Genomic DNA, 12709 nt, shown 5'->3' on the forward strand with positions numbered 1-12709 from the left:
TTTCCTTCTCTGCCATTCTAGTCCACAATGTCTAAGTGTGCAAAATGTTAATTCAGCTGTACTAAAAACTGTCAGTCTGTGAAAGTATAACCAGTCAGACTAGTTTGTTCTACTTAAGATAAAGTGGCTGAGATCTTTTGATATTTCTCCTCTTTTGTGAGCTTTGGGACATGATATAGACTTATTAGTCAGGGTTATGATGAATCACAGATTAACACATATGTGTTGGTGTGTGGTATGTGTGTGAGTGTGTGTGTGCACACTTGCACATGCACCCATATATGTGACATAGTACACTGATTGCCTAGTTATAGAGGCTGATAAGGCCAACATTTGAAGAACTGTTTAGAACACTGGAGTCCCTGAGAAGAGTGGAGGATTCAGACTTGCATCTAAGACAGAATATGAAAACTTTTCTACAGTGAACTGTTCTTTTCCCTTAATTCATTCATCTGATTGCACGAAGTTCATCATTCTATGAAGTGCTAGTTACTTTACTCAAAGTCTACAGATTAAATGACATTTATAGATTGTCTTCATAGCAACTAGTTTTTTTTTCAAAAATTGACATCGGGCTTAACTGACTTGACACATAAATTAAGATCACACAAAGTATATACATCTAAGGAATAACTCATGTGAAGATTACAAACTAATTTTGTCACTTCTTTTCTCTAGTTCATAGAAAGTTTATTGTATCTAGCTATTGTACCAATATCAATGATGTTTTGTGGATTAAAGGATGTGAATATGATTTAGAGTCAGTATTACTGAGGTGAGATACAAATTACTAATCTTAACACTGCAGAAATGTAACACTAGATCTCTGACACTCATTATATAATGTAAAATTTAGGGCTAAATGGTCAAGTCTTTTTATTTAAATGGGAATTTTTCTACCTTTGTGGTTAAAAAAGCTATAGCAGTTTGAGCACCAGGCAACATGTTTGTTGCCCGGATTCCTGCATCAGGACAGTTATTGGCCTAGTTATTGATTAGGAATGATTGTAAACAACTGATTGTAATGATGTTATCTGTAATCTTTCCTGCATAATTTACAAATGATGGGAAGATAGCCTAAAATAGTGGTCAAAGTATTAAGTGATGTGGGATGTTCTGTATATGTGTTGCTTTTGTTGATTAATGAATAAAACTGCTTTGGCATATGGCAGGGCAGGATATGGCCTGCCTGTAAAAGATATATAGAGAGAGTAGGCAGAGTCAAAGAGATGCCGCATAGCTGCTGAAGAATAAAGATGCCACTGGAACCTTACCAGTAGACCACAGCTGTGTGGTGATACACAGATTAGTAGAAATAGATTAATTTAAGATTATATGAGCTAGCTAGAAAGACACCTAAGTCCTTAGCCAATGTTGTAGTTTACATAGTTTCCATGTGATTATTCACATCTGGGCAGCTGGGAAATGAATGAGCAGTCTCCATTTACAATTAAGTGTATGCGATATGTAAAGCATGCAGGGAAACATGGGTGAAGGTCTTACTTAGTGTGGGGAGATAGGGTAAATTTAGCTATATATGAGACAGGAAAAATACCTTTCATATGAGTAAGGGTAGACTAGATGAAGAGGAAAGAAAGGAGAGCAATTAATCAGCAAGTGGAGGAGAAACTCTAAAACTGGGAGGTGAAAAGTCTTAATGACAGCACTGTTAAAGAGAGAAATCCAGTATCAATGTGAGAACACATAGGGATACAACTTTGGTATGCATAAAATAATTAAACAGTGTTTGTGTTCCAATAATGAAACAGTGTTAGTGTCCCTGACAGGAGCTTTGTCCTTATCGGCAGAGGAACAGTGGTAATCTGAAGAATAAATCAGACAAGAGATGATGGAACTCGTCTGTTAGAATACCACAGTATAAATGAAGCAGATTGAAGGAGAAGAAAGGGGTCAGGAGGCATGAGAACATGAATATGAATATAAACTGAGTCTGCTTCTATAGACAAGATGTGAGTCTCATATGTGGACAAAAGGGATGAATGAAATAGGAGGAAAAGAAAGGGAGACTCTATCAAGAATGGCAGTTCAAGGTAAGGAAAAATGAATGGATCTAAATTCACAGATTTCTGACTCAAACACAAATTTCTTTTGCTATATGATGGAATGCAGGAGAAGTAAGAGAACGAGGAATGCTTTGGAATAGAACAAAGTGAAGGCATAAATTTCACTTGGGTCTTTTGATCTTCTGAAACCTTTCATACATACAATAGAGGGAAGATGGTTAGTGAACAGTTGAGCAAAAATCTGTATGTTAAGAGACATGGATATCTGAGTTTCAAATGGTAATCTAAGGGATTGGAGTTTGTGATTTTTTTCTTGATATTTACATAAAACTATGATGTTAAAGCCCATCCAATTTCTTCACGAATGTCAATATACAAAATGACATAGAACAAAGTACAAATAAACAAACAAAAGTTACCAGGGATGTGCAGACAGAAAAAGAGAGAAGCATTAGTCCACTTGGTATCTTAGTAGAGATGCATAGAATGTCTATGAAAGGATGGGAGATATAAACCTATAAAAGAAAAGTTGAGAAAAATCATGAATGATTGGAATGATTATAAACATTTGGAATTTGAGAATTTAATTACAATGGTAACTATCAGATCAATTGTTGTAGAATATGTATCCTAGATATATATTCATTTTTATTTTGAATTTTAATGAACCCTAATATTTTCTCATTAGGATACTGGAGATAAAATATGATAATGAACAACAAAACTGTCATCTCCCAGTTCCTTCTCCTGGGTCTGCCCATCCCTCCAGAGCACCAGCACCTGTTCTATGCCCTGTTCCTGGCCATGTACCTCACCACTGTCCTGGGGAACCTCATCATCATCATCCTCATTCTACTGGATCCCCATCTCCATATGCCTATGTACTTGTTTCTAAGCAATTTGTCCTTCTCTGACCTTTGCTTTTCCTCTGTCACAATGCCCAAATTGCTGCAGAACATGCAGAGTGAAGACACATCCATCCCCTATGCAGGTTGTCTAACACAAATGTACTTTTTAATGGTTTTTGGAGACATGGAGAGCTTCCTTCTTGTGGCCATGGCCTATGACCGCTATGTGGCCATCTGCTTCCCTCTTCATTACACCAGCATCATGAGCCCCAAACTCTGTGTGTGTCTTATGGTATTCTGCTGGGTTCTTACCCTGCTGTATTCCATGTTGCACACTCTACTCTTGGCTAGATTGTCATTTTGTGAAAACAACCTGATCCCCCAGTTTTTCTGTGACATATCTGCTCTGCTCAAGTTGGCCTGCTCTGACACTTATATTAATGAACTAATGATATTTATAATGGGGGGACTTGTTAGTGTCATCCCATTCTCACTCATCATTGTGTCCTATGTAAAAATTGTCTGCTCCATCCTAAAGGTTTCATCTACTCGGGTTATCCACAAGGTCTTCTCCACTTGTGGCTCCCACCTATCTGTGGTCTCACTGTTCTATGGGACAATTATTGCTCTCTACATATTTCCATCAGCTAATAACTCCACTGTGAAGGATACTGTCATGGCCATGATGTGCACTGTGGTGACTCCCATGCTGAACCCCTTCATCTACAGCCTAAGGAACAGGGATATGAAAGAGGCCTTGAAAAATGTCCTTTGCAAAAAGAAAATCTCTTTATAATGACAACACTTGGATTTTAACTTAAACTTATCTAGTAAATATATTGACATTAATAATAAAATGTATGTGTGAAATGTTTTACATTCAATAACACACTACATTATATTTCTGTTGCAAACAGGAATTTTTCAAAGTATTTCAGTTAGAGAATGGGACCTTAGTGACACAGTAACGCCATCCTCTGCCTTTCCTGTGTGATTCTAGAATATCATTAGGTAAGAGCCACTGTTTTATCAGATCTCCATTCTTCACATTATTGTTACCCAAAATGTTTCTGATTTTATGAAAATTTCTGTGTTGAATACAGTATACTTTTAAAATATAAATAAATGATTTATCATGGTCCTATGGTGATGCTAATCTTTTTCTGTTTATTTTTCTCACATACTGTACATCCTGACCACAGTTTCTCCTCCCTTCACTCTTTGCATTACCTCTCCAACATCCCTTCTCTCCCAGATCACTCCTCTTCCCTTTCCTTTCAGAAAAGAACAGGGATCCCAGCGATATCAACTGAACAGAGCATAACAAGATGCAATAAGACTAGGCAGAAACACTTATATTAAGGCTGGACAAGGCAACTCAGTAGAAAGAAAAGGATCCCAAGAGCAGACAAAAGAGACAGAGACACACCAGCTCCTACTGTTAGGAGTCCCATAAAAACCTCAAGCTAAACAACTACAACAAGTATGCAGAGTTCCTAGAGCAGACACATTCAGGCTCCGTGATTGCTGCTTCAGTCTCTGTGAATCTCATTAGCCCTGCTTAGTTGACTTTGTGGGCCATGATTCCCCCATTTCTTTGGTCTCTGTCTGTCTTCAATAATTTTTCCTCCCCATAATCTGCATGGCTTCCCAACATCCATCTAATGATTATGGGTGGGTCTTTTTTTTATCTGCTCCTATCAGCTGCCAGAGGAAACTTCTCTGATGATGATTAGTATTGGTATAAATCTATTATTATAGCAGATTGCAAATATCCACATGGTAAGATTGAGTGCCTTTTGGATATATGATTAAAAGTGGTATAGCTGTCTTGAGGTAAAATTTTATGAGGAACTGCAAATTTGATGCCAACAGTGACTGCATACATTTGCATTCCTTCCATCAATAAAGGAGTGTTCCTCTTGCTCTAAATCTTTACCAGCATGAGCTGTTAATTGTGTTATTGACCTTAGCCATTCTGACAAATATAAGATAAAATTTCAAAGTAGTTTTGATTTGAATTTCCTTGATGGTTAAGGATGTTGAACATTTCCTTAAGTGTTTCTCAGACATTTGAGATTCCTCTATTGAGAATTCTCTGTTTTATATGCACTCCATTTTTTCCTCTGATAATTTTTTATTACTTTATAAATAATCAAAATTGCCACTTTCTCCCCTCCTCCCACTTCCCACCCCTATCCCCTCTCCCTCCCCCCGCCCCCTCCAGTCCTAAGAGAGGGAAGGGTACCCTGCCCTGTGAGAAGTCCAAACCCTTTCCTCCTTTATTCAGGTTTAGGAAGGTATGCATCCAAATAGAATAGGATCCCAAAAAGCCATTACATGCAGTAGAGACAAATCCCAGCGCCATTATCATTGGCTTCTCAATTGTAAGCCACATTCAGAGGGTCCACTTTGATCCCATGCTTGTTCAGTACCAGTCCAGCTGGATTTGGTGAGCTCCCATTAGTTCAGGCACACTCTCTCAGTTTGTGGACCAACCCCTTGGTGTAGGAGGTTCTTCTGTCTATGTGTTGCTTTCATTGGTTGAATAAAGAAACTGCTTTGGCCTTTTGATAGGGCAGCACTTAGGTAGGCAGAGTAGACAGAACTGAATGTTGGGAAGAAGGGCAGAGAGAGAGCCACCATGGAGCTGCCAGGTCAGACATGCTGAATATTTCCTGGTAAGCCACAATCTTGTAGTGACATACAGATTATTAAAAATTGGTTGAATCAAGATGTGAGAGTTAGCCAAAAAGAGGCTAGAACTAATGGGTCAGGCAGTGTTTAAATGAATACAGTTTCTGTGTGATTATTTCGGGGGTTAAGATAGCCAGGCAGCCGGGACAAAAAGCAGGCCCTCACTCCATCAACAACCCCTTGTGGTTGACTTCCTTGGTCAGATTATCCCTCCTTCTGGTCTTCAACTGGACCATCGGAGCTCAGTCCAGTGCTCCCATGTAGGTCTCTGTCTCTATCTCCATCTGTCCCCAATGAAGGTTCTATGGTGATATTCAAGATAGTCATCAGTCTGACTATGGGACAAGGGCAATTCAAGCACCCTCTCCTCCACTGCCCAGGATCCTACCTGGGGACATCCCTGTGGACATCTGGGAACCCCTCTAGAGTCAAGCCTCATGAAAAACCCACAATGTCACCCTTAATTGAGATATCTTCTTCCTTGCTCACACCAGACCCAATGCACTATGGTAGGACACTTCAACATCCCATTATCAACAATGGACAGGTCTTCCAGACAGAAAATTTACAATGAAACTAACAGATATTATGGCTCAAATGGACTTAACAGACATCTATAGAACATTTTATTTCAACACAAAAGAATAAACCTTCTCAGCACCTCATGTAGCCTTCTCTAAAACTGATCACATAATTGATCACAAAGAAAATCTCAACATATCCAAAATAACTGCAATTAGCCCCTCTATCTTATCAGATTACCATGGATTAAAGTTAGAATTCAACAACAACACAAAGTACACTCAGTCACAAAGAGACTGAGAGGCTTTGGAGTGCCTAGCCCAAAATGGGATGTCTATATTACACCTCTCCCCTCAAAGCTCAGGGGTTGTTAGAGAAAAAGGAGTATAAGTATCAAAGGTGATAGATGACTCTAAGGAAACAGCATTTTCTAGACCCAATAGTACAAATTTACATGTGAATTCATTGAAATTTTGACAGAACCACAAGTCCTACACAAGTCAGGCAAGTCTTAGCCAGGAAGCTATTTCCAATAGAAAGTTGCCAGGAGAGAGAAACTCAATTTGCTTCAGTGGAGTGATACTGGGTAAATCAGCCACACTCCGTGGTAGCACCCAAGTTTAGGAATGGTTTGCCAACAGGAGTCCGGCTGTATGTTGTTTGTGCGGTTTTCTTTGGTCATTAATTCTTTTGTTTGTTTTAAGAGAAAGAACATGAACTTTGTTGAGTACAGAGGTAAGAAATGATTTTGAAGGAATTGAGGTAAGGAGAAAATGTAATAAAAATTTATTGTATGAAATTCTCAAACAATAATTGAAAACAGGTTTTTAGAAAATTCAACATATGATTGCTACTACCAGAGACAGAAAGTCTACTCCTAGTTGTCTACCTAGAATTGCTATAATAATTAAACAAGCAGTTAAGCATGACCATCTATAGTAATACTATGTATAAATTTCATAAAGTGGGAAGAGCCATTAAATGACTAGGGAAAATGTTTCATACAATAAAAAGAAATAGTAATCAGTGACAAAAATAACTGAAATATTGATGTGCATTCTTATATACATGTACCTTGGAAAACATCATAGTAATAAGAGGGTGGAGATTGTATGTTATATGGATCCCTTCATATTAAACATTAGTGATAGGAAAGTACATAGAGTAGAATAGAATTCTTCCATCTGTAAGAGATGAGGCTTGGAGAAATGGACAGTAGAAATGAATGGCACAAAAGTTTGAAAAAAATTGTATGATAACTACATAAAGAGACTGCATTAAATGGTGTAACTATAGATTTCATAGTAGTGAATAATATAATTCTCAGTTATATGTTCTTAGTTTCTATAATTGTTATATTAAAATTATTACTATAAATAATATTATAGTCTCAGTTCCTATAATCCTGTAGTTATATCATGAGTTATAACACAAAGTTGTTGGAGAAGACCGCTTGCTGGTTCCCAGCTACCCAGAGGGAGGCTGCTTGGAACTTATTTGTTTCAGGCCAGGCAGTTGGCCCTGAAATAATCACACAGAAACTGTATTATTTAAATCACTGCTTGGCCCATTATCTCTAACTTTTTATTGGCTAACTCTTACATATTAATTTAACCTATCTCCATTAATCTGTAAGTCACCACAAGGTCATGGCCTATGAGCAGTTTCAGCACATTTGTTTCCAGTGGTGGCTCCATGGCTTCTCCTAACTCTACCTTCCTCCTCCCATGCTATAGGCCAAGCCAGTTTTCTTTATTCATTAACCAATAAAATCAAGACAGAAGGACCTCCATACCACAAAGTTTTACTAAATTGGAAGTTAAAACAGCTACCAGTCATTTTGGGTTCTTACCTAAACCAGTATACAGAGACTGGAGCTGGAGCTGTGGTTCTCAACCTTTATAATGCCGCCACCCTTTAATGCAGTTTTCATCACTACTTCATAACTGCAATTTTTCTACTATTATGAATCCTAATGTAAGAATCTGTGTCTTTCAATGGTCTTAGGCTACCCCCATGAAAGGGTTGTTTAACCCCCACAGAGGGTCTAGACTGCTGGAATAAAGATATCACAGGGTCTGGGGTTGTTGATGCTTATGACCAAGAAAAAGTATGATTGTTATGCAAAATAAAACAAATAATACTGTGTCTTTTCCTGGGGCATTCTCCAAAAAATAGTAACATTTGCCTGTCCAAAAGGAAATGATATTATGACCTATACTGGCCCTATTAACATAAGAATAGTGGAGAATCAGAATTTTTTATTCCCTCAGAATGAAAAAATAATTATAACACAACATCACAAATTTCATGCAACTGACGTACAATAAAGGATTAGTGAAAAACATAATTATGGGATCTCTGCTATTGCTTCAAAAAGGCAGGTAGATAGACATTGGTATTTGGCTGTAATATAACAAATAAAGAGAGTAGTTAGAAAAACAGTGGTGATGGGCAAAATTAAGATTTTTCTTAAAACTAAGAAGTCAAAAGTCATCTAAAGAATGAGAATGTGTTCTTTATTTTTTCTTAACAATCAAACGTCATGTGGAATTGTGTAATTTTTCCTTATTCCTATCCTTAACATAAATAGGCGATAGGCAGGTGTCCCAAGTGGGATAATAGAAGTCTGATCTATGCCAGTAATATACCCATTCTGCAAAGGAATATTGTACACAGAGTTACAATGTATCCACAGATAGGTGGCAACATTTGCATTTATGTGACAGCTATGTAGTTTGGTTTTCTTGTGGGAGTCCTGGCAGTAGGAGCAGGTGCTGTCACTGACTCTTTTCCTGGCTTTTGGAATCCATTTCCACATACTGTGTTGCCTTGCCCAATCTAAATACAAGTAGAGTTTCTTAGTTTTACTACAACTTGACATACCATGTTCTATTGATATCCACGGAAGACCTTTACTTTTCAGAATAGAAATGGAGAAGGAGTGGATGGAGACAGGGAGGAAGTTGGGAGAGGGACTTTGAGAAGAGGAGGGAGGGGAAACTCTGACTGGGATACATAATTAACTAGTTAAATTTAAAATGTAGTGTCTTTAACAGCCACTTATAAGAAATTACATTCTAAGAAATATTATGCCATATTATTTAACATGTACTTTCTGGTTACTTTAAAAAAAAAAAGCTGTTCAAACTTTCCTGTTCACCTTACAAAAAACAGGCAACATCTAACAATAATGTTAACATCCAACCATGAGATTCTCTCCCACTCCACCTCACCCAAACATGGAGTCACATGTGATCAATGGCTATTAGCTGTGACCTCTGCTATGGAGGTCCTGGATAATTACTACTTGTAATCATTTTCTGTAGCACTTGGAATCCTCTGGGACACAGAGCCTCTTATCTCAGGGTACATAGCAGGGGAGGTGATGGAAATAGTGGTATAGACACTGGAGAAGTCTGCAGACCTGGTGTCTTCTGTGCCCAGAGTGAATAAGAAGAGTGGGATTCTTTTTATGGATTTAGGAGTCCCCCTTGGCTATTCAGGTAATTATCAGGAAAAAAAAGCTATACCTTTGCTGTCCATCCAACTTGAGAGTATTTTAATTTTTTTCCCAATCACAACTTCTCAGGATAGTTTTTCAGATATAACCATATTCATCTTTGCCATCTCTTTGGCTCACATTATTCTCATATAAGGTAAGTATTTGCTTTGTGACCAACATTAATAAACATCTTAGTATCTATAAGGATCTTTACAATTACTTGTTTTTCAATTTTTCTTCCAAATCACATTATTTCAATGTAATAACAACTATGGGAAATAGATTTCAATTTTATAGTTTACTTTGGATTATTATGGTGAGAGAATCACTCTGTACTAGGTACTGAACTTATGGTGATCTCCATCATCAGCCTCCAAAGTGCTGGGACATAGGTCTGCATTGCTACATAGGAATCTTGTTTGTAGTTCTTTTGTTTTAAAATCTCTCTTTCTCCCTCTCTGTCTCTGTCTCACTCTTCCTGTCTGTCTCTTTGTTTCTGTCTGTGTAGAGGTCAGAGGATATCAGCTATCCATGACCTCATATTTCACAATACGCAATGTCTTATTGTTTGCCATGGCATATGCCAGACTATATGGACTGCAATCTTTCAGTCTATTGCAATCTAAGAATCTAATAAAATATGGCTGGGAACACAAGATGCTGCCTTATTCTAGGAATATGGACCTGTAGTGAGGAATTCAGGGAGTTGCAAGACAAAAGAGAATTAGAATGCCCGAGATTAAACTGAAAGAGATGAATGGATGAGATAAAATATATCCTTTTTATTTTGAATTACATTTTCTAACATCAGAGAAAATAAAAGGGAGAGGGACTACAAGAGTAGAAACATCAGCTTTTTTGGTAATCTGTTGCCACACAGGCATCCTTGATATATCCAGTAAAAGATAATTAGTTAATAATGTTATATATATTCTGTAGTTTGGAAAGATACCTTCAACTGGGTTTTAAGTGGAAATACAAAACTTTAGTGTATATATCTTTTTTGGAGAGATGGATAGATAGATAGATAGATAGATAAATAGATAGATAAAAAAAAAAAAAAAAAAAAGATAGATAGATAGATAGATAGATAGATAGGCAGACAGACAGACAGACAATAGAAAACTTTCTTAGAATCACCACATGGTGAAAGAATGATAAAATATGAGGCATTAAATTTGTCTAGGATGACTAAGAAGGTAAGTTCAAGAGAAACAAATGAATTTCATGCCACAATCAAATAGAAAAAACACTGTTTAAGAAAGGACCAGCTTGTGAAATATGTTAAAGTTTAACAAGTCCTTAATAGTTATTGATATAGACATGTTGATCTGGACAGCATACTTATTGCAATGATGTTTTACACAGCATGTCAAATTATTACATCTTCTGCACATCATCTGATGGATTGGAAATGTTTTCATCTTCATTTGGAATTAAGTTAAGTGGAACTATTATGTTTTGTTTTTCTAAAAAGGCATTGGAGTAAACAAATGACTAGAAGAAACCAAACTGTCATCTGCCAGTTTCTGCTCCAGGGCCTGCCCATTCCCCCAGAGCACCAGCACCTGTTTTATGCCCTGTTCCTGGCCATGTACCTCACCACCGTCCTGGGGAACCTTATCATCATCAGCCTCATTCTACTGGACTCCCATCTCCACACACCCATGTACTTGTTTCTCAGCAATTTGTCCTTTGCTGATTTTTGCTTTTCCTCTGTCACAATGCCCAAATTGCTGCAGAACCTGCAGAGCCAAGTACCTTCCATCTCCTATGCAGGCTGCCTGGCACAGATATACTTCTTTCTATATTTTGGAGACCTTGGGAACTTTCTCCTTGTGGTCATGGCCTACGACCGCTATGTGGCCATCTGCTTCCCCCTTCATTACACCAGCATCATGAGCCCCAAGCTTTGCATAAGTCTGGTGGTGCTGTCCTGGGTGCTGACCACATTCCATGCCATGCTGCACACTCTGCTTATAGCTAGACTGTCATTCTGTGAGGACAATGTGATCCCTCACTATTTCTGTGATATGTCTACTCTACTTAAAATGGCTTGTTCTGACACTCATGATAACGAATTGGCGATATTTATCTTAGGAGGCCCTGTAGTTGTACTCCCTTTCCTTCTCATCATTGTTTCCTATGCAAGAATTGTTTTCTCCATCTTCAAGGTCCCTTCTTCTCAAGGTATCCGTAAGGCCTTTTCTACCTGTGGCTCACACCTGTCTGTAGTATCGCTATTCTATGGGACAGTCATTGGTCTCTACTTATGTCCTTCTGCTAATAACTCTACTGTGAAGGAGACTGTCATGTCTTTGATGTACACAGTGGTGACTCCCATGCTGAATCCTTTCATCTATAGCCTGAGAAACAGAGACATGAAGGGAGCATTAGAAAGAGTAATTTTCAAAAAGCAAATTACCTCCTTCCTATGATGGCAACACTTCAGATTTTTATATGATTTATTCTAGAAAACATTAATATTAACATTGGATGTTACTACAGAATTTTTACTCACTATAAACGCTTCTGTTTAAAGTTACCACTACATAACTTTCACTACACAAATTGCAGGGAGTTTATGTGAGTAGTTGAATTTGGAAAATAGGTTTGGAGGACCTAAATATGCACTCATTGTCCTGTTTAGTTGATCCTGAAAATTGCAGCATAGACTTAAAGTCATATTTGTTCCTCATGTCTTTCCAGGATTTTCTCATTTATCCACATGTCTGCTGTTACTGTGTGCTTATACATATCCAAATATTACTAACTATTGGCTTGAGATCGTAGAATATCTCAACTTACCAGACCTTTAGCAATTGCTCACATATTCTTTCTACAGTATGTTATTAGATAATTGTATCACTTAATTCTCTAGACTCTCTATTTATTTCATTTTCTATATTGATTTTCTAACTGGTCTTGACTCTTAGAATGTTTGTAAGCCTTTAGTATATTATGGACATTATTGTACATTTTTTATACCTGGTATTAATCAGTACTCAGGGACACCTTGGGGTATTTTCTCAAAATCAGGTAAAAATATTTGGTTACACTTTGGTGTTTTGTTTTCTCTTATTCTGTGCATTGTTTTATGTTGTTTCCATGGT

General features: G+C 37.5%; 2 protein-coding genes across 2 annotated transcripts; both read left to right on the top strand.

Moving 5' to 3' along the window:
* Nucleotides 1-2729: 2729 nt before the first annotated feature.
* LOC126514102 (olfactory receptor 1468-like) lies at nt 2730-3668 on the top strand. Its single transcript, XM_050162818.1, has one exon. It carries the CDS (start codon nt 2730-2732, stop codon nt 3666-3668), a length of 939 nt encoding a protein of 312 aa, XP_050018775.1.
* Nucleotides 3669-11089: 7421 nt separating this feature from the next.
* Nucleotides 11090-12034, top strand: LOC126514101 (olfactory receptor-like protein I9). Its single transcript, XM_050162817.1, has one exon. The coding sequence runs from the start codon at nt 11090-11092 to the stop codon at nt 12032-12034; it is 945 nt and encodes a 314-aa protein (XP_050018774.1).
* Nucleotides 12035-12709: the final 675 nt, after the last annotated feature.

This window comes from Alexandromys fortis, unplaced genomic scaffold, assembly GCF_014885135.2.
Source record: "Alexandromys fortis isolate MF-2015 unplaced genomic scaffold, M_Fortis_MF-2015_v1.1 scaffold_84, whole genome shotgun sequence".
Lineage (NCBI taxonomy): Eukaryota > Metazoa > Chordata > Mammalia > Rodentia > Cricetidae > Alexandromys > Alexandromys fortis.